The sequence below is a fragment of the Podarcis liolepis genome, assembly GCF_965112155.1.
Source record: "Podarcis liolepis genome assembly, chromosome: 7".
In the NCBI taxonomy this organism is placed as follows: domain Eukaryota; kingdom Metazoa; phylum Chordata; class Lepidosauria; order Squamata; family Lacertidae; genus Podarcis; species Podarcis liolepis.
In genome coordinates, this window is record NC_139561.1 from 54,267,499 (window position 1) to 54,292,031 (window position 24,533).

At 46.3% G+C, this 24,533-nt stretch overlaps 1 protein-coding gene and 1 long non-coding RNA gene across 2 annotated transcripts in view; one reads left to right on the forward strand and one right to left on the reverse strand.

The window, feature by feature from the left end:
• Positions 1-6,374: 6,374 nt before the first annotated feature.
• Positions 6,375-8,480, forward strand: LOC310712251. The gene is made up of 2 exons (XR_014528804.1): positions 6,375-7,052; positions 7,321-8,480. It is a non-coding gene; the product is annotated as an uncharacterized lncRNA (long non-coding RNA).
• A 2,404-nt stretch (positions 8,481-10,884) lies between these two features.
• LOC310711137 (uncharacterized protein) overlaps positions 10,885-24,533 on the reverse strand; it is a 48,650-nt gene continuing 35,001 nt past the window's right edge. The window contains exons 17-28 of the mRNA XM_083512606.1: positions 23,822-23,966; positions 23,124-23,257; positions 21,566-21,719; positions 19,945-20,049; positions 19,457-19,561; positions 18,861-18,896; positions 17,515-17,655; positions 17,344-17,424; positions 16,902-17,049; positions 14,746-14,877; positions 12,785-12,857; positions 10,885-11,225 (exon numbers count right to left, since the gene is read on the reverse strand). Of these exons, the coding sequence (XP_083368732.1) occupies positions 11,051-11,225; positions 12,785-12,857; positions 14,746-14,877; positions 16,902-17,049; positions 17,344-17,424; positions 17,515-17,655; positions 18,861-18,896; positions 19,457-19,561; positions 19,945-20,049; positions 21,566-21,719; positions 23,124-23,257; positions 23,822-23,966 (1,429 nt within the window). The 3' untranslated portion in view covers positions 10,885-11,050. The remainder of the gene's footprint in view (positions 11,226-12,784; positions 12,858-14,745; positions 14,878-16,901; positions 17,050-17,343; positions 17,425-17,514; positions 17,656-18,860; positions 18,897-19,456; positions 19,562-19,944; positions 20,050-21,565; positions 21,720-23,123; positions 23,258-23,821; positions 23,967-24,533) is intronic.

Sequence of the window (24,533 nt, forward strand, 5' to 3'; positions counted from 1 at the left end):
GTAGTTAAACCACCACAAACATGCCCCAAATTGGGTGCATTTTATCCATGGTGCTAAGTAGGCTTTTGACAACCCCAAATCTCTATATCTGACTAAAGTAGTACAGTGGTACCTCGGGTTACATACGCTTCAGGTTACAGACTCCGCTAACCCAGAAATAGTGCTTCAGGTTAAGAACTTTGCTTCAGGTTAAGAACAGAAATCATGCTCCGGCGGCAGCGGGAGGCCCTATTAGCTAAAGTGGTGCTTCAGGTTAAGAACAGTTTCAGGTTAAGTACGGACCTCCAGAACGAATTAAGTACTTAACCCGAGGTACCACTGTATTATGGAGCTTTCTCTAACTGCCAGCAAAGCAGGACCAGAAGACTCCAGGAGGTCCATAGAAGTTTAAAAAAGCGTAGTAGATGTGCCTTTCTCCCATTTACTCTGAATAGTTTTTCCTGGTGAAATACTCCTTTCAAAAAAAAGAACTCCCTAGGTCTGCAGGACCACTGTCTGCTTTTTTAGCCTTTGGGCTACTTCAAGTTTGTGTACAGTTGCAATATGCCCATCGAGCAGGTGAAATTCCCAACACTAGGAATAAATATAAGCTTGGAGGACCCCATCATAAGAAAATCACCTGCAGGGCAGAACATGCATGTATTCACCCATCCTCTCACTGGAACAGCAAAGGTGCTCCTCCTTCCTTGTCATTGTGCTTGAGACATTTCATTATCCAAGTAGGAGAAACATGGTCAAGTTTGCCTTTTGGGAAAGAAGTTCCTTGCTGGATACAGCATTTGTATAAAGGTCTCTGCTTGCTTGCTTCTGGTATCTTAGCAGACCCCTATCCACACAATGCTTCTTAGTTCGGTGCTAGTTTCCAGAACACAAAAATTAACATTAAAGTTGAGTAAGAAACTGAACAGAGAGAAACACAGGCTGCCTTATGCCACAGCTGCTGGTACAGGATTTGGCCTTAGATGTCTTCTAGTCTACCAACACTGACTGGTAGCTCTGAAGGAAATAGGTGCCTCCTAGCTACTCTCAGCATCCTTAGCAATGACAGTTTTCAGGAGTCTATGGCGGAAGGCAAGACTGTTTAAAGTGTGTGTTGGAAGTTAGAGTGCAACTCAGCTTGCCGAGAAAGGTTTGCTTGGAGCTTAGATGGTAAGGGACCTCCAGATTCCCAGACTAGTCTTGTATCTTTTTATCTCTGCTGACTTTCCTCTATCCTTTCAGGTTTAGACTGATGCATCTTAGCTTGTATATCCTATTTGCCACTTCCTTCTCCTCACACTTTCTCTGGACCTTGAGGCCTGCGGTCATCTTGAATCTTACCTTCTGAGAACAAAGGTGTGAGCAAGTGTGTTGCAACCAAGGATTCAGTGAACTGCAGTTGACTTTTGCTGCTGTATATGCTAACAAAATAGATGGGGCAGATGTGACCTTATATAGAGATACACCTGAGAATCCTTTCTGCACCAAATGAGTTTCATCTTACCCTGAGAAGGGGAAGTCGGCACCTGTTCTCAGGAGAACAGGTGGAAACTGGACCAGATGAATGTGGGATGGGTCTGTGTTTGTGCCAAAGGCTCTACAGGCTAGGAAACCTGTTTCAGAAAGAGGATTGAAAACTGAGCTAGAGGCCCACAGGAGAAGCCTGAGGGGACTGGGAAGCGAGATAGTAGACAGTTTGGCTGGAGAAAAAGGAGACAGTCAGACAGAGAGACAGCTTCCCTTAGGAAAAGGTGAGTCCTCAGCAAACCAGCCTTGGGTAGATTAAAAGATTAGATCATCAGCTTGCAGGTCAGAGCCTGTTCATTTCACTCCCTTGTAGTGCGTAGTATATTTTAGCGCTTTCTAGAATAAATCATGAATAACAGTGATAGAAGCACCTGCTGCAGGTGTGTGACCCAGGAGGCCCGAAACTGAGCTCACAAACAGGGCATAGGGCAAACGCTGAAACAGAGATCTCCATATTGTGAGGGAGTGGGAGAATGTAGCCTTTTCCCTGTTGTTCCCCATCTGTGGGCCCCCCCACTTCCTCCAAGGTAGCCAGGGAGGTGGCTTATAACCCAATCCGGTACGTATGTGAGAGAAACTCATTGTTGGGTCAGGTTTGTTTGGCAGACTTGCTGCTTGTTTCAGTGGGGCTTACTCCTAAGTGTGCATCACTAATCTGTTTTCAGTGCTTATGAAATCCCCTTTTTGACAAGCCTTTTCTGTGGAGATTTTTTTAATCCCAGTTTGAATCTGTATCGGACTTTTGAAATGGTTTTACCGTACTTTGGATGTTTTTATTGTTAAATCACTTCAGGATGTTTCACGGGAAGCGGTTAATGAATGAAAAGAATAAAACATAGGCAGAATATCAGAACTGATATACAGCCATTGATCAATCAAACAACGAATCACATTTCAGCAGTGCAGGCAACCCATCCAAAAGAGACAAAAAGCAGATGGGTCACACAGTCACAAGACAGATGACTTGCAGATACGATTTGCTCTCTGCAACAACAGCAACAATGACTGCTTTCTGGAGAAATGAAGCTTTGGGTGGTCCACTGATAATAGGATTCAGCATCACTGAAAGTATGGTGCAGTGGTTGGAGTGTTGGACTAGGACCCTGAGGACTGGAGTTGAAATCCATGCTCAGTCATGAAGCTCACTTGGCTGACTTCTGGCAAGGCACTGTCTCCTAAACTAATCTACCTCACAAGGTGGTTGTTGTCAAAGTTTGGCAAATATGTTACAGCAGAGTGCACACAGAAATAGTCTGATAAGACTACTGGTTGAAAGGACAAATAAAACTTAAGGTTGATTAGTCACGGCACACAAAGCTATTCTGAGCACAAGCTTCACACTTGGCTAATACAGAGGCACTAGCACAAAGTAACTCATACTAACTGGCTTGAACTAAAAAAAATTGGAGTAGCAGGGAGGAAGGGAAAAAGCAAAAGTACACTAGTTGCTAAAAGAGAAAGAATCCATGAGGAGGAAGAACAGGCTGCCCTTCTGTCGCCACCCACTGGCTCCAAGTAGTTTATTGCAGGAGCTGTTGTTTTCCTCCGAACGGTTGTGAGAATAAAATGGGAGGGAGGGAACTGTTGTGACTGTTCCATTGGAAGGATGCCTCCTCCCCACAATGCTCTATTGATGCACCTTAAGTAGTTGTTGCTGTTGTCCTTCCAATGGAAGTGGGCATGAATAGCATCATCTTGCCACTGGGGATGCTGTGACAAAAAGTCCCAGCCCCTGTCCATGACAACAAAGGATAATCCACCAAGGAGATGAAATGCTTTCTCACAGGCCTGGCCCTACCAATAGGCAGAGTGAGGCAGCAGACGCGGGGCAGGGAAAGGGGAGAGGGGAGAGGGGGCAGGATGATGGGGAACAGAGTTGTGTATGACATACAACCTGCCCTGTGGCTCCCAAGCTTGCCCATTGCCCTCGGGTGCAATGGATGCAGTGCTTCGTTGGCTTCTGTACATGAAATGCTGTTGGGGTGCCTTTTTACCCTTTGCCATAGGTGTCCATCATGCCCAGAGGGGGAGGGAGGGGGTGAAAGCAGAGGTGGCAGCTGACCCCAGCATTTGCAAGATAAGCTTTTACAGAAGAACAGCCTGCTGGATCAAGCCAATGACCCATCCAGTCCAGCGTCATCTTCTCATGCCTGTGGGAAACCCTCAAGCAGGACTTGAGCACATGAGCACTTTCCCCTCCTGTGGTTTCCAGTAAATGGTATGAGAGGAGTTACTGATTCCAGTCATGGAGGCAGAGCATAGCCATTGTGGGTACTAGTAACCATTGAGAGCCTTTTCCTCCGTGAATGGGTCTGATCCTCTAAGTTGGTGGCCATCACTGCCTCCTGTGAGAGTTAGTTCCACAGTTTAACTATGCCCTGCATGAAAAAGTACTTTATTCGTTCTGAATCTTCCAACCTTCAGCTTCATTGAATGTCCACAAGTTCCAGCATTATGAGGGAGAAAAACTTTTATCCAGACACTTTTACTCTGTCATAAAGGTAAAGGTAAACGGACCCCTGACCGTTAGGTCCAGTTGCGGACAACTCTGGGGTTGCTCATCTCGCTTTATTGGCTGAGGGAGCTTCTGGGTCATGTGGCCAGCATGACTAAGCCGCTTCTGGCGAACCAGAGCAGCGCATGGAAATGCCGTTAACCTTCCCACTGGAGCGGTACCTATTTATCTACTTGCACTTTGGCGTGCTTTTGAACTGCTAGGTGGGCAGGAGCTGGGACTGAACAACGGGAGCTCACCCCATCGCAGAGATTTGAACTTCCAACCCTCTGATCGGCAAGCCCTAGGCTCTGTGGTTTAACCTACAGCGCCACCCGCGTCCCTACTTTGTCATACATACTGTTATAAACATCTATCACAGTGGTGTCCAAACTTTTTTCAAAGAGATTTGATGAAGTGAAGAGCCGTGAGAGCTGACCAAAGGGCTGACCAAAGTTGTTGGGGGGTTTTTTTGGATTTTACCCAAGGAAAGAAACTGCCACAGGGGCCAGATTAAACCGATCGGCGGGCCGGATTAGGCCTTCGAAACGGACTTTGGACATGCCTGATCTATCATGTTGCCTTTCCTTGCAAAATGTGCAGAGGTTCAAACATGTGATCTCACCTGTAGGAGAAACAGCCATTTCTGGATGCTCTCAACATCCCAGGTGCACAAATGAAAGAAGGGCCTTGGTTTAAGAAGAACACCCAGTTTATTTGGACTACGAAACCTACTGATCTCAGCATGCTAAAAGGTAATCAGAATATTGCCTCAGGCCTGAGTTGTTAGAATCGCTCTGCTGCTGCTGTCAGCAACTTATGGAATGTGGAAGGGCAAGAACCCATCTAGGCTTCAAGAAAGACAAGACCCGAAAGCAAAAGGGAGAGAGCAGGTTATTCACATGGGTGCTTGTGTCCAAACTCGTTCAGAAGTTCTTGGAAACCACAATAAAAGTTTTTTCCCCCTTTTCTTTATGCACATAGAAAACTTTCAAGAAGCTATCTTCAGCTTCACAACTCACTTCTTCACTAACTATTGGCCTTGGTAGATGTTGGGGCTACTGGGAGTTGGCCGGCTGGGTGGCAGAGGAAGTGCCCACCCCACACCCTGGTCAAGTGAAGGAGTGGGCACCTGCCTGAGGCGCTGCTGCCGCCATGCTTACTCAAGGGCCATAGCCTCTCCTTGCACGTCACGCTTTCTCAGGCAGGGCGCCCACCTTCCTCCCACTGCCACATGTGCAACAACAATGTCTCTGCCCCTCTGTGCCCTTTCTCCAACTGGGAGCTCACAAGGCTGGCCATGGGACTGTGACTGGGCAGGAGCCTCTATGCAACCCCCCCCCCCATGGCCACCTCCCTGTTGAATCCTCACAACAGCCCTGCAAAGTAGTGCAGGCTACAATACAGTTTGTTGTACACATCTCTTGTTACTCAGACTACCCACTGACAAAAAGGGACATAATCATAATTTAAGTGGGTCTGCTCAGTGTATGCTTAGTGGATGCAATGCAATGCAAGGGCTGGATCAAGGAGCTGCAGCGTGGCTGAAAGGGGGGGGGGATCTTGGTCTGCCAGGTCCTAGTCCAAAGACTTTTTTTTTACATCAGACTAAGTAATCAGGACCAACTAACATTACAAATACTTTTATTTTCCATATACAGTGTCTATGTAAATGACTATATGTCTTGTTCTGATTTCATGTAAGTCAACCTGGGAGCCTTTTTGGCTGAAGAGTGGGGTAAAAATATGCTAAATAAATAAATAAAGGCACAATGTAATAAATTACTGAGGTTAACTAGCATTAATATTTAATGCTGTATTGTTTTTAACACTCGATTGGGAGCCGCCCAGAGTGGCTGAGAAAACTCAGCCAGATGGGTGGGGTATAAATAATAATTTATGTATTTATTTATCATCATCATCATCATCATCATCATCATCATCATAGCCCCCTACCACCCCACTGCACCCCCAGTTGCAACAGGAGCTAATGTGTGTCCGTTGCACCCTCTAGTGGCTGCTTGGTATTTAAATTCACCCAGTTTCACTGGAAGTCATTCCTCTGCAAGGGTGTGCTTGTTTCATCATTAAAAGCCGCAACAGCCCCCTACAACTTCCAGTATCAGAGGCAGTGAGGAGTGTCCCCAAATACCAGTTGCTGGGACTCCCAAGTGGGGGAAGCCCTGCTGCTGTTACTGCGCTCTGGTCCTGCTTGTGGGCTTTCCAGAAGAGGATCTGGGTTTCTACCATGAGGACATGAAGCTGGACTAGATGGGCTTTGAAATACAGGGGGGAAATGGAGCTGACAAAACAGGACAGTTAATATACCAGGGTGTCCAGACCTGACTAGGACCCGCGTGTCCAGGGTCCCTGATATTCTCCTCGGGGTAAGTGGAGCAGGTGAGCAACAACCCCTCTGTGTGTGTGTGTGTGTGTGTGTGTGTGTGTCTTAGGCCTTCACGTCCTGCTTCTCAAAGACCTGGTTGTGTTCCTGAAGCCAAAGGGGCAGTGGCTGCGGCTTAAATTGCTTGGGAAGGAGAGCTCCCCCTTAAGCCCCGCTGTTCCTCTCAAGACCCTCCTTGTCCACCCCGTGGCCAAAGTAAGAAGGGGGGCCATAACACCACGGTTCTTTGCTGCCCCCTTGCCTGGGAAAGGGTGCCTGGTTGATGGGAGGGGTGGTTGGGTGGTGATTGACCTCCCTGAGGTTCCCTTCCTGCGGTAGAATTTAAGCAGCTCTGCAATGGGTATTTAGACTCGGAAAACAGGGCCAAGGTGGGCATCAGCGCCACACTCATTGGGGTTGTTTCGCTCACGGCGAAGAGAGTTGGCTTGGGCCATCTCTACCACCCAGGGAGCTCATGGGCACTGAAAGAGGCAAGACTAGGAAACGCCCTGGGCAGCAGCTCCCTGTCTTCAAAAAGCCTGGTGGCACCTCAAAGGCCGACTCTTTTTATACAGAGGATTCCCTGTCTCAACAGAGGTGGCGTGGCCAAGCATGCAGACCATCATGGACCTCATGGGGCAGATCTCAAGGACTCTCAAGAGGCTGAAGGTGAGGAGTCTTTTGGGGGGAGGGTGTGAGAGGGTGTCCTGGCAGGCCAAATAAATAAGGGTGGGTATTCCAGTCCCAGTTCCTCCTCTGAAAGCTCTCAGCCCCAAGAAGTTTCCCATGTGGGCATGTGGCCCTTGGGGTGGAATAGAACCCCTTGCGATTCAAAAGTGTCTCAGCTGGGTGAAGGGGACAGACATCCTCCCTTGCGGCAGCTGCCCTCCTTCTTAGAGTCCCTAACTCCCCCTCCCCCTGGCTACCCCTTTTGCAGGAGATAGACAAGGAGTGGTGGGAGCATTACACGGGAGAGTCCGTCACAACCTCTCCCCCATCATTTGAGATCAGCAATGCCCTGTGAATTGCTGCAGAAGAGGAATACAGTATCCAGCAGTGGTGGAGCATTCCCCGCCTGTGCCTGGGGTGGGTGCACCATGGGGGCAAGGCTGTGGGGACAGGGTGTGCTGTCAGAGCGACCCCTGCCCATTGCTGCAAAGCTGGGCACACTCACGGTGCCCCACAAGCCCAGCATCACTTTGTGAGCAGCCCCGCAAGTGCTGCTTTTGCAGGCTACTCAGGACAACTTTGTATATGCCTCTAGGATACTTGTTTTAGCTTTACAGTCATACCTCGGGATGAATAAGCTTCGGGTTAGGCATTTTCGGGTTGTGCTCCGCGGCAACCCGGAGGTAACAGAGCGCATTACTTCCGGGTTTCGCCGCACGCGCATGCACAGAAGCGCCGAAACATGACCCGCAGACACAGGTTATGTTCACTTTGGGATGCGAACTGGGCTCCTGAATGGATCTCGTTCACATCCCGAGGTACCACTGTATTTTGAAATAAAAAGGTTTTATTCAAAATTTGCAGTGTTTTGCATTCAAAAAAGAGTTTATAGGCCTTAATTAGTAACATTATTAATTATGTTAGTTATGTGTTATTGGTTTGTTACTTTTTTTGTTTTTTCATGTATTTTGTGCTTTTAAAAAAAATGTATTTGTAAATTTCCCAGGTTTTTTTGTATATACATCGTACATTTTCCATTATAGGTCACTTCTCTTAGGACTTCCCAGTCCATCACTCTGTGGCATTCTATTTAAACTTTATTTTGCTGCATATCCTTTTATTCCATTTGTTCCCCATTTGTTCCCATATGTTTCCCTCATTGTTGTTAACTGCTGCTCATACAATTATTCCTACTTGTAAGTTAATTTGAGTGTTATATCTCTTTAAATATTCTCGAGAGTTTTTCCACTTGTCTCTTACCTGTGTCTCGTCTTGGTTTCTTCTCTTCACAGTCATATTTGCTAACTCTGTGTATTCTACCAGTTTGTTCTGCCATATTTTGTGCTTTTATGTTGCATTTTTATGTTGTGAACGCCCTAAAGTCTGTGGATTAATTCAGTAAACAATTTTAATAAATAATTAAAAATAGTAACCTCAACAAAGTGTCTCTGCCTTGCCCTCTGCTGCTTGATGGATGAGATGTTGGCAAGCTATTCTGCAGAGGTTTTCAGAGACCCCCCCCCCAAAGCCCCAGTATTGACTCCCCGACCCTCGGCCACACTCTGTTTGAGGGTCTTTGCCTGGCTGGACCACTTCCCTGTGCTGGGATAAGAAACCACCTGGGGGGGAGGGGGTGATTTTCGGCTTGGCTGGAATGTAGCTGACAGAGTAAAGGTGGGAGCCGCATCTATGGTAGCCTCACCTTTGGGCCACCGCTAGCAAGCACCCCATGTCCTTGAGATTTCCCATGGGGAAATGGAGACTGGCTTGAATTGTCTGCCACATTTGGTGTAGCCGCTTTTGTTCGGCTCCAAGCAAAATCCTTTTCTGATGGGAGCAGGGCCTGCCAAGTATGAAGTGGTGCACCTCACACTTCAGAGGCAGGAAGAATAGAAGAAAAAAATCATTCGTGCCTCCGAATATTTCCCACAACCCTTGGCTCACCTCCCCTCCTTGCACAAACTGAGTCTGCAATTTCTCACAGGAGAGGAAGTGGGGAAAGGTGCTTGTCTGCTTGTTCCAGGTGTGTGGGCTGGCAGTGATTCTCCCTGACACAGGGCACACTTTCCATATGCTCAGAGGCACTCGTCTTTGTTATTACTTCAAGTAGACCAGAGTTGTGATGTGGCATGGGGGGAAATCCTTGGCAGAGAGTTGGTTCCATCCCCACTGTGCCAGGTCAGGGAGTAGTCCCACTGAGCACCACAGGCCTTGCTCCCAAGTAAGCGCGAAGCCTGAGTGATTTGTAGAGGAAGAGCTTGGGTACCAGAAGAGCTTGTCATGCAGTGGGGATACAAACTGTCCCCTGCAAAAACTCCAGGCAGTGGAGCTGCTGATGCAATCCCCTCCTTTACTCTGTGCAGGAGGAGAGGGAGACGGAAAAGCCAAACCTTGCTGTCTGGAAAATTGGACCCCACAAGATAATGATGAACTGCTACTGAGGAGTGTTTAAGCCCCCAGCCACACCCCCAAGGCAGAGCTGAGCAGAGCCGTCTTTCCCATAGGGCTTAGTGGTGCGTCATGCCAGGGCGCCAGCCTCTCAGGGACATTCCAGCAAGTGGGGGAGCTGCACGGCTTTGCCAGCGACCTCCCCTTTCCCTGCACGCCCGCCAGCTGTGCCCCATCAACCATAAGGCTGGTGGGTGTGCAGCTTCCCTCCCAAGCCTCTGTGGGGATTGCTCTCCCACAGCAGCATGGGGGAGAGTTGTGCCCCCCCCCCGGCTGGAAGTGCGTAGCTATGGCCACCCCAACACTATCTCTGGTAATTTGGGGGCACTGGGCAGATATTTGCACCCCAGCACCACATCTGCTAAAGACGGCCCTGGTGCTGAGGTCCCATACCAGCCACTGTACCTCTAACATTACAGTCAGTATCAGGAGCTGATGGAGAGTGATGACCAGGCAGGATGTCCGTGCAGATTTCTGAAAATCTCCAATTTCTAATGCATTGAAAGCCCATTGGCACTCTGAACAGTCATCTCCCTGAGCTAAAGGTCTGATGGGTCTTGGTGCTGCTGCTTGCCTTCTTGTTGTGCATCAGGCCTTCAGCTCAGGAGAGATGACTGAGAGTGCAAATGGCTCAAAAGCCTTCTTACAACAGCATGGAAGGTCTTTGGAAAACGCTTTGGGGAGAGACCTGATTGTGTTGCATTTCACTAAGGGACTATGTGCTGAATACTGAGCCGCAGCAGGAGGTGTGGGAAAGGAGCCTTTAAATAAACTGCAGGCACATTGGGACCCAGTCAAGATAGGCACTGAAGTAAGGCACAAAAGATTAAAGTCTTCTGTTCTCCACCCTACTCCCTCTCCCCAACATCAATGCAAATCTGCTGTCGAAATTTTAAAAACCATTCATGCAATTCCTACCTAGGAAGATCCCTTGTTCAATACCTGGCAATCTCCAAGTAGGGCTGGGAAAGGCTCATGGGACAGAGCACTCCTTCCCCCATATAATTCATGGCCGGATTGTTACCTCCCCCACCCCTTGCAGGCCACATTTGGCAGGTGTCACCTGACAATACCAGGGGAATAGAGGACCTCTGCACAGTTCTTGCAAGAGCCCTTCTTCGCAAGCCCCTTGCCACACGCTGACTCTGTGGAATGCTTTGCAAGAGGCTCAACAACACCCAAACACCAGCTGATCGTGGGCGCCACCAATCAGCTGTGCTGGGGAACCTCCTCCCCTCCCAGGCTTTTACCTGCCCTGCACCTGACATATCATGCTTAATGGAGCTGGAGGGAAGGAGTGTAAAAATGGTCTTGTGGGCAGAATGAGGAGGCTGAATCAGGCCTGTGGGCCTAAAATAAGCCATTCAGTTATGAAGCTTGCAAATGTAATCAGAACCCCATCTATATTTTGTTAGTCATCAACAAATTGGTGGGCAATAGACAATAACTGACCAAATGTCAAACTGTGGATAACAATTCTCTGTGAAATCATTTCCAGTGAAACAAAAAAGTATCTCCTGTGTTGGAGCAACCTGAGCCTGGTTAAGGGTTTATAATTCGGTTCGCCTTTGGCTTTCAGCTATTTTTTCAGGTAAAATCTTGGTCCAAAAGTTAACTGCTTGCTCCTTCAGCTTCTTTGCCGGCTTCTGCTTTAAGCCTATTTCCAAATATTGTTCAGCCGCATCGTACCGGGGCCAGTTCACCAGGCCAGCACCGTTCGGGTTCCTAGAAAACATAAAAAGAGGCCATCAGGACCTGTTTTCCCAAATATAGTCACTCTTTTGGGTGATGGTGGGACAATTTGGGGTCATTTCACTGGAAGTAGGACCCTGACCTCCTCGCAAGACACACAAGCCAACTGAACTGGCTCCTGCTCTTCCCACTACACCCTCCTGCCTATATTGCTGTGCAAATCTATGTTTTATGGCGCTGATTGTGGGTCAGGGGTTTTGCTTCATGGACAAATTCTTAAGCCTATAGAACATATATCTCACCACCCTGGTCACTCGCCCCCCCAAACCTCCAGCCAGCCAATGTCCTTAAAATGTAGCACCCAGTGCTGGACACTAGACTACAGGTGCTGCCTGGCTAATGCAGGATAGACTAACTCTATATGGTTTTCAACAATCTGGACATGATTCTGTCAATGAAGCCTAAGATTGCATTAGCTTTCAAAGCAATTGCATCTCGCTATTGGCTTATGTTCATCCTGTGATCTTCTAAGACAGGGGCCACCAGCCCTCATGTGCAAACACTCTTGTTGGAGTCCCTGGACTCCAAACTTCCATTTTTTTATTTTTTTTAGGTAGCCTCTGACCTTCCTACAAAAAAAGTTATCAACCAAAATGTGCAGCCATCCTTTTAAGTAATTTGTCTGAAATGAGCCAGCATGGCATCTTCAATCTGCCAAGTGAAGTCAGACCTATGATTGATAAATGAGATGTCTGACCTCCATGCAGTAAGGATCCCCAGGGTCCTAAATAGCTGCTAATGTCTGCTTGCCTTTCTTCACATGTATTTCTTCACTTATGTATTTCTAATGGTTCTAATGGTTCTAATGGTCCTAATCTCTGTAGTTTATATTTCCTTTTCCTCCAGGAACCGGGATGCATTTTTTCTGTGGTCGGCCCTACCTTCAAGTTATTTTATTGCAAATACTACACAGTAAGTGTGTCTGGATGTTAAATAATTCCTCACCCAGAATGGCAAATTCATATGGTGAAAATTTTTCAAAGAGGCTGAGGTATGTCTCCTATTCTGCAGGAGCTGGAGGCCAGGCCCTCATTAAGAATTTGCTGTATTTTCACTTACAGTACAAGGGTTTATATGTCTCCTTCAAAGTAAGTGTTTAATGGAGCTTACTGCCAGATAAATGGGTATCTGATGGCAGCCTAGACTTTAGTGCAGGATTGACACTGGAGGAAAAAAGCAGGGTTATTCTGCCTTTACCAGCTGTATCTCCACAATGAGAGCTAACAGGATATAGCTGGGTTCACATGCTAAGCAACAGATTGTCCTGGAGGAGTGTATGTGTGTGAGAGAGTAAAAGAGCCATGACTGTGGTCTAATTTTGTGTTATGCCATTTGTGTTATGCCACACCTTCACGGCAGCTGTTTTGTGACTTGTGCCGATAACATTCTCTCAAAATTCAAAATGCACCCACTGGTTCAAAAAGGCCTATACTACAGTAACACAACATCAGCATTCTATTCTATTCTATTCTATTCTATTCTATTCTATTCTATTCTATTCTATTCTATTCTATTCTATTCTATTCACTCACCCACTGCGAGCAAAATTAGCCCAATATTTCATAACCGTTTTGCTCAGTCTTTTCTCTTCCTCTGTTGCATCATCTGCAGACAAGAGACAAAAATACAGATGTAAGCCATTTTTAAAGATTATGGGATAGTTTTCAACTTTTACTCAGAGTAAATAATTGCAGTGGGTCTACTCTTAGTAAAGCTTCGCTGAATTTCACCCATTGGATACAACCATGGTGTTCCGCTGCCACAGAAGCGGTATAGTCATGTTGGCCACATGACCCGGAAAGCTGTGGACCAATGCCGGCTCCCTTGGCCTGAAAGTGAGATGAGTGCCACACCCCATAATCGCCTTTGACTGGACTTAACCATCCAGGGGTCCTTTACCTTTTTTACCTTTTCTATGTATACCAAATACAAAAATGCAATACAATAATAATATCACAATAATAAAAATCACAACAAAGGAGTGATATAAAATATTGTTATTGGACTGGGTGGCTGGTGGTCTGGAGGATTACTTGCTCTCTGTGAAACCAAAGACGAGGCTTTGGAGATCTTCTTGGAAACCTAATGGGGAAGCAGAGTGTTAATGCTATGAACCCTTCCTCCTTATGCTCTGCCTGTATACAGAAATAATTCAGTTTCTCTTGCGTAACAATAATAGCTTCATAACACACAGAGTGGCTCTTTATGGGGACAACAGAAAAAAATGAGTTATATAAAATTCCTATACATTGCTACAGGTCACTTAGCCCTTAATACACTAGTGGCCAAAATTGTGGAAACCTTTTGGGGAAAGTGTATTTCCAAAGTTTGATGGCTCATAACACCTGATTGGCTCGCTAAACACTCATGCTCTGTCAGCAATGAGTTGTGAGTGCTAGCGAAGATAAGAGTCCGGGAATCCAGGCATATTTACAGGGTTTATTGCCTCTTTGAAGCTATTTACAGAGCAGTTCAAAAGTTCGACTCAATCATGGCAGGTCAGTTGTCCCAACTGGATCAGCTTTCGGTTTTGACCAGCATAACCACCTCCGAAGCCCGGCCCCCCTCCTTCCTCTCTGACGAGAGTGACTTGGCCCTGGAAGTGCCTCCCCCCTCTCAGATTCATTACCTCCTGACAGCCCTTCGTCACCCTCCTCTTCCGAAGAAGAGCAGCTGTTTATTTAAAGGAGCTTTCTCCCGGTACGTTCCCATTCTCTCCTCCTTCTCTGGCACCAGTTCCCTAACATGCTCATTGGCTACATTCAAAGGAAGGAAAGCTACTGCATATCAACCTAAGCAAGTTGTGCTTCCTTTTTCTGGTTATTTGGCTATAACTTTTGATAGAGTACAGATAACTGAACAAACTTTGCTGCATTCTTCATTAAATTATCTTTCCATTGATATATAATTTTATGGTATTACTCAACAAAAGTGGTGTTATGAGCCATCAAACCTCAGAAATACACTTTTCCCAAAAAGTTTCCATAATTCTGGCCAATAGTGTAGGCCACTTTTGTTCTGCTTGATTGCAGCTGGAGTCACAAGATACTCACTAAGGAGTCCTATAGATTAGGGAGACATGCTTCGAAAGAGCTTCACTGCCTGGTGCAAATGGAACTCCTGCAGCTTTCGTCCATAATTTCACTCCTCTTGCCATTTAAGCTCAGTGAGAGTCACTCATGCAATCAATGCTGGGATGCCAGGACCAGAAGCGAGAGGGGTGGGAAGTGTTGGATTGGCAACAGTGGCTCATACCTTCACAACCTTAAAATCTGACTGCTGTTAACAAATTGCATGTGGATCTGCCTTGGACAACAATTTAAGAGTCTTCAAAATGCAGCCACCCACAGCCCCTCTGTGACCACCAGCAATCCTGAGGTTTAAACATCCTGTTTAGATGTGATTACATGGCCATCGTTTGCAGATGAAACCAAAATATCATTAATTGCTAAAAATAAAATGTAAAAAGTTTTAGAGAGCAGAAGCACCTCACCTGCTAAGAAAGGCTTCCCCAAGACAAAGCAAATTTCATCACCATGGTCTGCTTTAACATAGTCCGGTTTAAAGCCCAAGGATGAACTTGGACGGTGCTGAAATTCATACACATAGGCTGGGTAGCCAGCATCTGAAAAAAACCAAAGATGTTGTTAGAAGGGGGTATTCTCTGGCACATTACCCAAAATGAACATAAAGCAACATGTTGAGTGAGTAGCTGGTGGAAGAAGACAGGAGGAAACCTTAAATTTATTTATTTACAGAAACCTTTTCATTTAGGTCCAGAATGGTCTGCTGTGGGGGGAAAGTTCTGGATTCAGTCTGTGAGCCAGTTCTAATTGCCCACTCTTGATTTTGGAACTGGAACCGGAAGTCATTTTTCAGAGAGTTGATGACAGTTTGAAGGGGGATCACAGCTTGTGGGGCAGCTGTTCACTTCACTTTATCTCTCGGGAGAAAGAGGCTTTGAAGAGTTTTTAATTGTTTCCAAAACCAGAGGTGACAGTGGGACTGTTAAGTTGTGGGCGAACATATTAGACCACATAGCGATTCTTCCAAAGCAGCTCTTTATTTGTAAGCTGGACAGAACTGAACTGAAGAGCTCAGTCAGCCTGCATATATAGAGCTCCAGAACAATGTAACTGTTGCAACTTTCTGAAACTATCCAATCACTGAACGTCACTTTCGATCCTTCATTTGCATACAAACTATCCAATCACTGAACGTCACTTTCGATCCTTCATTTGCATAACTATCTACAGTATCCCCCTGCTGGCCCAGGGTGAGAACTTCAGTACATAATAGGGACCAAAAAAATAGTGTGTGTGCATCCAAGGAAAGTGAAGCCTCTGTCAAAATGCTTTCATCTCCACTTAAAAACTCTTCATAGCATTCAGACCTTGAGTTTGGAGCACATACTGGTAAGTTATATACAAAACCAGAAAGAAAAACCTTTCCTTGGGCTCAGTAACACTTGGGACTCACCCATACTCTTGACTTCTTTCCATGTGGAGGTTCCAGGGGATATTCTCTCAACTAGCATACCCACTATTATCCAGACTTCAAACTGAAAACCAGAGTTCCTGGTAGAAAGTAATCTCCATCCCCCTACCCCAACCAAATGCTTGCATGGCCATTCTGAGAGAGTTAATGCTGAAGGCCAGCAGCTCAGTGGTGGAAGCAAATAAATGCTTCACACACCAACAAACCTGGGCTCAGCATCTGCAGCAGTCATGAGTGGAGACATCTTGGGTGGAGGGGGGAATCAATTCAGGAGGAAGGTGCTCCACATTTTTTGCAATTTTTGTGTGAAGTCCTCATGAAAACCCACAAGCATTTTAGTGCAAGTTTCTCCTAACAACAAATTTTTGCAAGCAATTTTCCCTAACACAATGCATTTTTATGTGTATTCACTAATATACGGATTTTTTTTCTTCAAACTTTCCCCAGATGCGCACACTATTTGGTGGGGAAATTGCATCACAAAATTGGGAGAAATGCTAATTTTGAAGGCTAGCTATGTTTCACTTTTGTTTCAGAAAGTGTGAATTGGTGAGGTTCATGTTAAAATCCCAATGAAACCCAATTTATGCCTCATTCCTAGTGAGCAGCTAGCTCACTTCAAGAAGGACACTGACAAACTGGAACGTGTCCAGAAGAGGGCAACCAAAATGGTCAAAGGCCTGGAAACGATGCCTTATGAGGAACGGCTAAGGGAGCTGGGCATGTTTAGCCTGGAGAAGAGGAGGTTAAGGGGTGATATGATAGCCATGTTCAAATATATAAAAGGATGTCACATAGAGGAGGGAGAAAGGTTGTTTTCTGCTGCTCCAGAGAAGCGGACACGGAGCAATGGATCCAAACTACAAGAAAGAAGATTCCACCTAAACATTAGGAAGAACTTCCTGACAGTAAGAGCTGTTCGACAGTGGAATTTGCTGCCAAGGAGTGTGGTGGAGTCTCCTCCTTTGGAGGTCTTTAAGCAGAGGCTTGACAACCATATGTCAGGAGTGCTCTGATGGTGTTTCCTGCTTGGCAGGGGGTTGGACTCGATGGCCCTTGTGGTCTCTTCCAACTCTATGATTCTATGATTCTATGATTCTACTGGCCCAGTCAAGGCCACCCGTGATGCAGCAACTCTGACAGCAAACTGACCTCTGTGGAGTTTCGCTGTTAGGATGGCTGGAGCAACAAATACCACATCTCCTAGCAGCTCGAGGAGTTTGTCCCTGAGCTGTACAGGGTCGCTAACATCCTTCAGATATTCATTGGCAACTATAGGAACGTGCTCCGGCGCGACACCCTGCAATGGGCAGATAAAGGCAGGAAGAGTTACTGCAAACGTAGCTTCCCCCATGATCAAGGACAAGAGCAACACTGAACCACATTATTCCCTTCTGCTGGGAACCCTGTAATTTCCCTTCCCTGCCATCCCCTTGATGAAGATGCTGAAAAGAGTTCTTTAGACGGCCAGAAAGCTGCCAGTGGATATCAAGCACCTCCAAAAAGCCCCTCCTTGCCACCCCAAGCAACAATTCACTTGGGGAAGTACAGCTAATGACATTAGAAAGTCAATCAGTCTGAGAAAGCCCCTTACCAAGATTTGCTCTGAGCTGCGCAGCACAAGAGTGACGGTCTCTCTGTCAAGCCCCTTGGTGGCATCCGGCAACTGCAGCATCTAGAGGAGAAGAAGCAGAGCTGCTAGTTCTAGATGTGAGCACTAGGGGGCTCCAGAAAGGTGCATGAAAATACACACACAATGTCTTACACTAGGAATAATCCATCCTGCTTCATGGTTATTGACGCCTATGATGAATGGAACATTATTAATCCTTTTCTCTTCAAGGAGGTCCTTGGGGTGTTTTGGAAGAAATACACCATCAACACTTGCAATGTAGAACACAGTGTGCTGGAGGGAGGGGAGAATAAATAAAAAAATCAGTTATTTGCTTTTGCTTCGGTCTTCAGGGCTGGAACTTTCATTTATGCCTAACATAAATATGTCCGATGTTCTGCTCTTCCTCTTGCTCTGAAAGGCAGGAGGCATTCTTGTGGTGAAGCCTGTTTGTGGCCCACACCCTTGCTGGTCAAAGGGTCAATGCCATGAAGAGTACATGAGAAAAGGGCCAGCCCTTGTTGACTAGGCTGGCTCTGTTTCGCCAGGTGGGTGGGGCTCCATGGGCTGTTCTGTGAGACTGGAGCTGGACTAGGAGCTACTGTCCTAGGTTTTGTCTTCCGCAGAAGACTACCTCTCCATCAGTGGCAAGAAGTGAAGGTTTTGCAGCATCAAATGGCACAAGAGGACTATCTCAGGCTGCATACATACACCCGTATCTTAGAAGCACATTTCCCCGTTCCCAAAGATCCCTGGGAACTGTAGCTTATCTATCCCAGAGTCGCAATTCCCAGTGGTGCCCTTTGGCATCAATGACACAGGGAGAGGTAGCCATGTGTGGGAGCAAAGTTTAGCTTGCTAAGTAGGAAGTTCAAACCCAAGGCTGCTTCCTCAGAAACGCTCCCTGTTCTATGCACAGGGCCAGCTAGGCAGGTGGAGCCGAGGTATCATTAATGCACAGAGGAGAGCCAGATATGTCAGGAGGGGTGGTTTCCATTTTGGGGGCACCAGGGAACATTTTAAATTAGGCCACGCCTGTAAAGTGGCTGGGGAAACTCAGCCAGATGGGCAGTGTATAAATAATAAATTATTATTAAATTATAATTATTATTACAAAAAGGTCTAGTTCCATTAAAAAGAAAAAAGAACTAGGATGCTGGTACTTAACATCAACAAGATTACAGGACATCTTATAAAATGGGGCTGGGGAGTCTTTTTCAGCTTGAGAGCCAATGCCAATAGTAGTTGGGGGCAGATGCAGAAGGGACATGACTCTTATCTTTACACAGATGGGGGTGGGTGGCATCCAGCCACATAAAAGTGTGCATCCAGATTCCATTTATGGATCCTGAGGTGCAGAGAACTCTTGCCTGCAGTTTGGAAAAGAAGCAGGCTTAGAGCTGCCCCCAGTCGGCTTCTGTTGGTGCCTGTTCTCATGGTAAGTGTTCTTCACTTGCTTCCCTCCCCTCAGGCCATCCTCATCCCATTGATTTACTCACTTCTTCTTCTGAGCCAAGATGCATTCTGGTGAAATCCTGCAATTACAGGAAGGGGAGAAGACAGGTGTCACATGGTCTTTTTCCTATTTAAAGGTCTGCAGACATAAATCACTGAGAAATTGTCCTACACACAGGAAAACTATGAGAGCTGTGCACAGGGCAGAAGAGGGCAAAGCCCCAGAAGAACACTGCCTTGGAAGGAAGCGGATTAGACAACCAGTGGGACATTTGCAGGAGCAGCTTCTCTTCTGGGCTTGTGCTGCCAGCCTGCTGGACAGGCTCCAAGGTGTGAGGAGCTCCACTCACGCAGGGCATGCTACTCTCTCCCTGCTCCCTTACCTGTAGTGCTTCCCACTTCCCAACTGGTAACATTTCATGGCCACTAAGCATAGTCAATTCTCATGCAGTGATGGAACAGGGATAGGAGGGGTAAAAATGATTGTGCCATTATTATTATTATTATTATTATTATTATTATTATTATTATTATTAACAACATCTCTACATTTAGTTCCACTCTGAGATTCCTTAACCTCTATCAATACTTTTATCTCCCTATCTAGGCAGAGGGCAGCATCAGATTGCAGCACATTTACCATCTTGAGAGTCGTCTGTAGGATCTCGTTCTCAGTCTTTCCCTTGAGGCAACGAATCATCTCAACTGAGCTGGATGTCGGACAATCAGCAGTCGCAGCAATTTTCTGCAACCATGAGAAATAAACCAGTCCTGGTTGAGCGCCAGAAAGAACAGGCTGTTCTGCTCCATCAGGAGAAGCACAAATATTTTTAATACTTGTGTGGACACAGCGAGGTGTAAACAAAAGGAGCAGAGGAGGGCAGAGGAGAATGCTTCAACGCCATGGAACTAAGTGTGCAACACATTGGGGGGGGGGCAACATCCTGAGACAGGTGTAAGAACCCTGAGACAGTTGCATGTCACTCTAAGAAACAGGCCACTTCATGTTTTGGTTTTTCTGTTTTAAAAAGTGCAACACAGCTCCTTGGACCAGCACACATGCTCAGCTCTAGCTGCCCTCCCTTGCCAATTCCATCCATATTATCAGGGCTATTTTCACACACTGACCTTTGCAAACTTTTGTGGATTAACCTTTGTGAGAGCCTCCATGACAGAAACGCCACTTTCAGAGATGGCTTTGTGGAACAAACCCTTTGACAGAGGAGATACGACCTGAGAAGGGAAGCAGGAAAACAGACATCCCAGTCAGGGCCTTGCCATATCACTCCTATTTCCAAAAGGGTTCAAACATTCCTCCTGAGGGGTGCTGGACTTCCTCAGGGTCTCCTCAGCGAGAAGATCTGTAATGCCGCCTTCACCCTGGGCCTCATCCCTCCAAAGTGCAGGCACAGGTGAGAGTGGCAGAACTATGGCACACCCTCAGTTAAGGGGAGCAACAGTGGGCCCCAACACACTGAGCCAGAGCCCTGCATTAACTATGTGAGTGGTCTGCAGTCCACTCCGATATTCTGAAGGTCTGCCAAAAGGAAGTTTGAAAACCAGCGCATTAGCTACTTTGACCCTTAATGTGGATGATTAGCAATTCTGACACACTTCAAACCTGCCTAGGTTCAATTGTTACCCACCGAAGCAGGGAGGGATGGTCTCCCCCAGAGAGACAGCCTCCTTGGCATGTGACATCATTTGTTGCCCTTTGAATGTTACCCCAAACAGCAGACCCTCCAAGTGTCCCTATTTTCCAGGGACGTCCCTGATTTAGAGAAGCCGTCCCGGTTTCTGATTTGACCCCAGAATGTCCCTCTTTTCCTTAGGCTGTCCCTATTTTCATTGGAGAAATGTTGGAGGGTATGGAGTTATTTGACTCCTGAGCCATCTGAAGGCAATCCTGTAAAGGGAAGGGGTTTTTTATGTTTAATGTTTTATTGTGTTTTTATACATGTTGGAAGCTACCCAAAGTGGTTGGGGCAACCCAGGAAGATGTGTGAGGTTTACCTAGTAAGATTATTTTTATGGAATGGGGCATCCCTATTTTCACTGGAGAAATATTGGAGGGTATGAAACAGCTGTCACCAGCTTGCCTCATAAGAAGGGCCAGGCCTTGAACCCCATCTCACATTTCACTATTAGTTGTTGTTGTTGTTGTTGTTGTTGTTGTTGTTGTTGTTGTTGTTGTTGTTTATACTCTGCCCATCTGGCTGGGTTTCCCCAGCCACTCTGGGCGGCTTCCAACAGAATATTAAAATACAATAGTCTATTAAACATTAAAAGCCTCCCTTAACAGGGCTGCCTGTTCGGAGCCTGGGGGTGGGGCTGGTTAGAGAACCACTGACTGTTAGAAGGTTAAATATGCTTTTTTCCAATTTCTATCTGAGTAATAGAAATCAACTATAAGTTTATTCTCAAATTAAACTGCTTCAGAGTCACATGAATTTGCAAAAAAAAATTGCCTTCAATATCAGTTGCCCATTTTGTTTTATAAGCTTTCCTATTCCAGTTTTTTTTAATGCAACATTTCAATTAAGACACTCTCTTGAGTTGTTTTCAGGATAGTTTCTTCACATTATTAATCTTAGGTTTATGGAGCAATATAACAAATGTAATATTTGCTAAGTTTTATAGCTAATCACTTGCAATAGAAGGCCTGGAAATTCTATGAACAAAAAATAAACAAATGAATCATAAATAATCATAAATTAAATAGCACATGTTATGATCCCCATGAACCTACATGGGCAGAAACACTGAATCCACCTGCAGACTCTCCAAATATAGTAACTGATCCAGGATCTCCTCCAAAGGCTGCAATGTTCTCTTGGACCCACTGGAGAGCTGCCACTTGATCCAGGAGGCCCCAGTTTCCACGTGCAAACTCATCACCAGTACTGGAATGAAAAAGAAGCACAGAAATGATAGGCTCAGATGGTATTTGGGGATTCAGAAAAAAATACATCTACAAAAGGAAATAGTCAACATTCCTTCTTTTCACTTTGTTGAAAAGCAAATCAAAAGGAGAGATTCTCCTAGCTGAACTACAAACTTTGTTCCTTCAAATGTCCTAAGGCTGTCCTAATATCTGTTGCCAATACTAAACCAGTTCAGGTAATGTTCCACCCCACACAGCATGCCTGTCATCCTGGACATGTGTAGACAGCTGTAACATTTGCATGCAACGCCAGTATTGTGTTGCATGTCAGATGCAACACACGTGGGCCAGAGCAACACAACCCACACCCCATATATCATCCAGAAATTCATAGTGCAATTTGTGTTTATATGCATTGAATCTTTACTTGCAGAGACCCTGTTTCAAATGTTATGCCCGCATGCAGGTGTTAAGAGGTCTTGGAGGTAGGACAGGCATGACAAGGAACAATGCAATCCAATCTTAGCCTGAGAGGGGTGGGTGGGTGTAGACGCAGCACAGCATCCTCCCCCATGGTGCATAGACAGAAGATCTGCCAAACCTGATTAACTTTTTGAAAAGCAGCCACAATACAAAACCTACCCATGGGCATGCAATGAGAAAACGCCCTGCAATAATTCATTTTAATCTGGTTACCCTGAAATGAAGCAGCCTCTCCAGAAGCAATGATATCTCACTGGATGTGTCTAGATTTGACCACATGCACATTGGAGGGGAGGAAGGGGTGCTGCGGAAGATGTGAGTATCTAAATAGAAGTTCCACTTGCCCAGTCACTGACAGCCAGTCTTAGAGACCTGGGCTTGAAATCCAGGTTCAAATCCCCACTTAGCCTCAGGCCAGAGGTCTATTGCCTCTTCTATTTCACAGCTTGTTGTGACAGCAGAACAAGGACATGAAAGCTGTAATCCTAAAAAAGCACAGTCCAAGCTCCTTTGTGCCCCTCCATCCAGCCCTGGAAGCCTCCAGCAGCCTCCTACTGACCACCACCTGCAAAGGGCCACCACCCGTGGTCACTTGATGGTATGATGCACAATGTGGTCTCAATGGTGTGGCACTTTGCCTGCTCGCCCTACCTCCTGCCCTGTCCCCAGGGAGAGGGATCCCAGTTTGAGGCTCCAGTGTGTTGTCAGCAGTGGGAAAGGCAGGCTCCGTTTTCCCTGTGGCACTCCAGCACTGACTGTGGAAAGCTTTTGGTTGCCACTAAGCAGTCCATTCTGTCCCCCATGAGGGAGGAAAGCAGCAAGGGTGGCCTGTGGGACTGTCCATCCAATCCCTGAGAGGAACACCCGGGTGGGGACCTTTCCTCCTGCTCCACTCACGTTTCAGGCACAGTCTTGAAGGAGCTTGGGACAAACATCTTACCTATAGAAACCAAGAATGCCCAGCCGGTATTGAATCGCCACCACCACGACATTTTCAAAAGCCGCTAACGCAGACCCATCGTATGTGGATGCAGCACCCACCAGTAATCCTCCTCCATGGATCCAGACCATCACCTGAAAGCAAAGATAGAATTTGGGGCTCCTGCTGGGTTACCTGCCCCACCAGAGGCAGATAAAATGTTCAGAGTGGGTTTGATGTCATGCTTCACTTGTATGTTTAGCCTGGAAAAGAGGAGACTGAGATATGATAGCCATCTTCAAATATCTGAAGGGCTGCCACATGGAGGAGGGAGCAAGCTTCCTTTCTCGTACTCCGGATGGTAGGACTCAAACCAATATTGCAGGAAAGGAAAGTTTATGGTAAAGCTTTCTGACCGTAAGAGCTGTTCAACAGTGGAACAGTCTCCGTCAGGAGGTTTTCGACTCTCCTTCCTTGGAGGTTCTTAAGCAGAGGTTGGATGGCTATCTGTCATGGATGAGATTTTTTGCCTTGCAGAGGGTTGGACTAGATGACCCTTGGGCCCCTACCAACTCTAAGATTCTCTGATTCCTTCAGTAGTTGGATCCTGAGCTGTTTAAGGCTTTGTATGTTTATATAGATGTGGACTACATTTGGCAGGCTGCTTGACCAAGACACATAACAGGGTGTGAAAATCCCTGAAGAAGAACATGGCTTACTGGTAACTTGCTGTTCTTGTCAGAACAAGCCGGGGTGAAGATGTTTAAGTACAGACAATCCTCAGAAATACTCAAAGAGACCTTTTCCTTTTTGTTAGTAAACATATCTGACAGCATTTGTCCCACTTCCGGATCCTGCAGACACCTTGACAAAGCAAATAAAAGAAATAAACTAATTCAGTACACACAGTGCGAAAAAAGCTTCTCATGTTTGACTGTCAGCAAACACCAACTGAGCAGAGAGGAAGCAAAGTGTTGCATGACTTAATGCATGGAGGGAAGCAATTCTGGTGAACTGCTTTGTTGGAGAATGCCAACAGAGGACTAAAACCCAGGGCGGCAGCCTGTCCCCGCCTGATCTGATATAGTCTTTTCCTTAAGTGGTGCTGCTGAACAAAGGCCACCAAGCCTCTAAGACAAGCCTTCTGAGTAGCTGACTGTTGCCCTCCCTTTGCTGGGGCACAAGTTTCAGCTTTCAGGTCAGTTTAAAACCATTTAAAAGCTAGTTTGTTTTAAAAGCTAGTTTGTTTCATGGAGGATGGGGGGGGACGCGTCCTGGGGAAGTAAAGCATCACTTGGGGGGGAAAGAGGGAAATGCTGTCTTAAAAGGGAACAATTTCTTGGGGGGAACGCCAGGGGGATCCTTGTAGGGGGTGATTCAATCATTAGAGACATAAATACTTAGATTTCTCATTGGCATGCAGAGTGCATG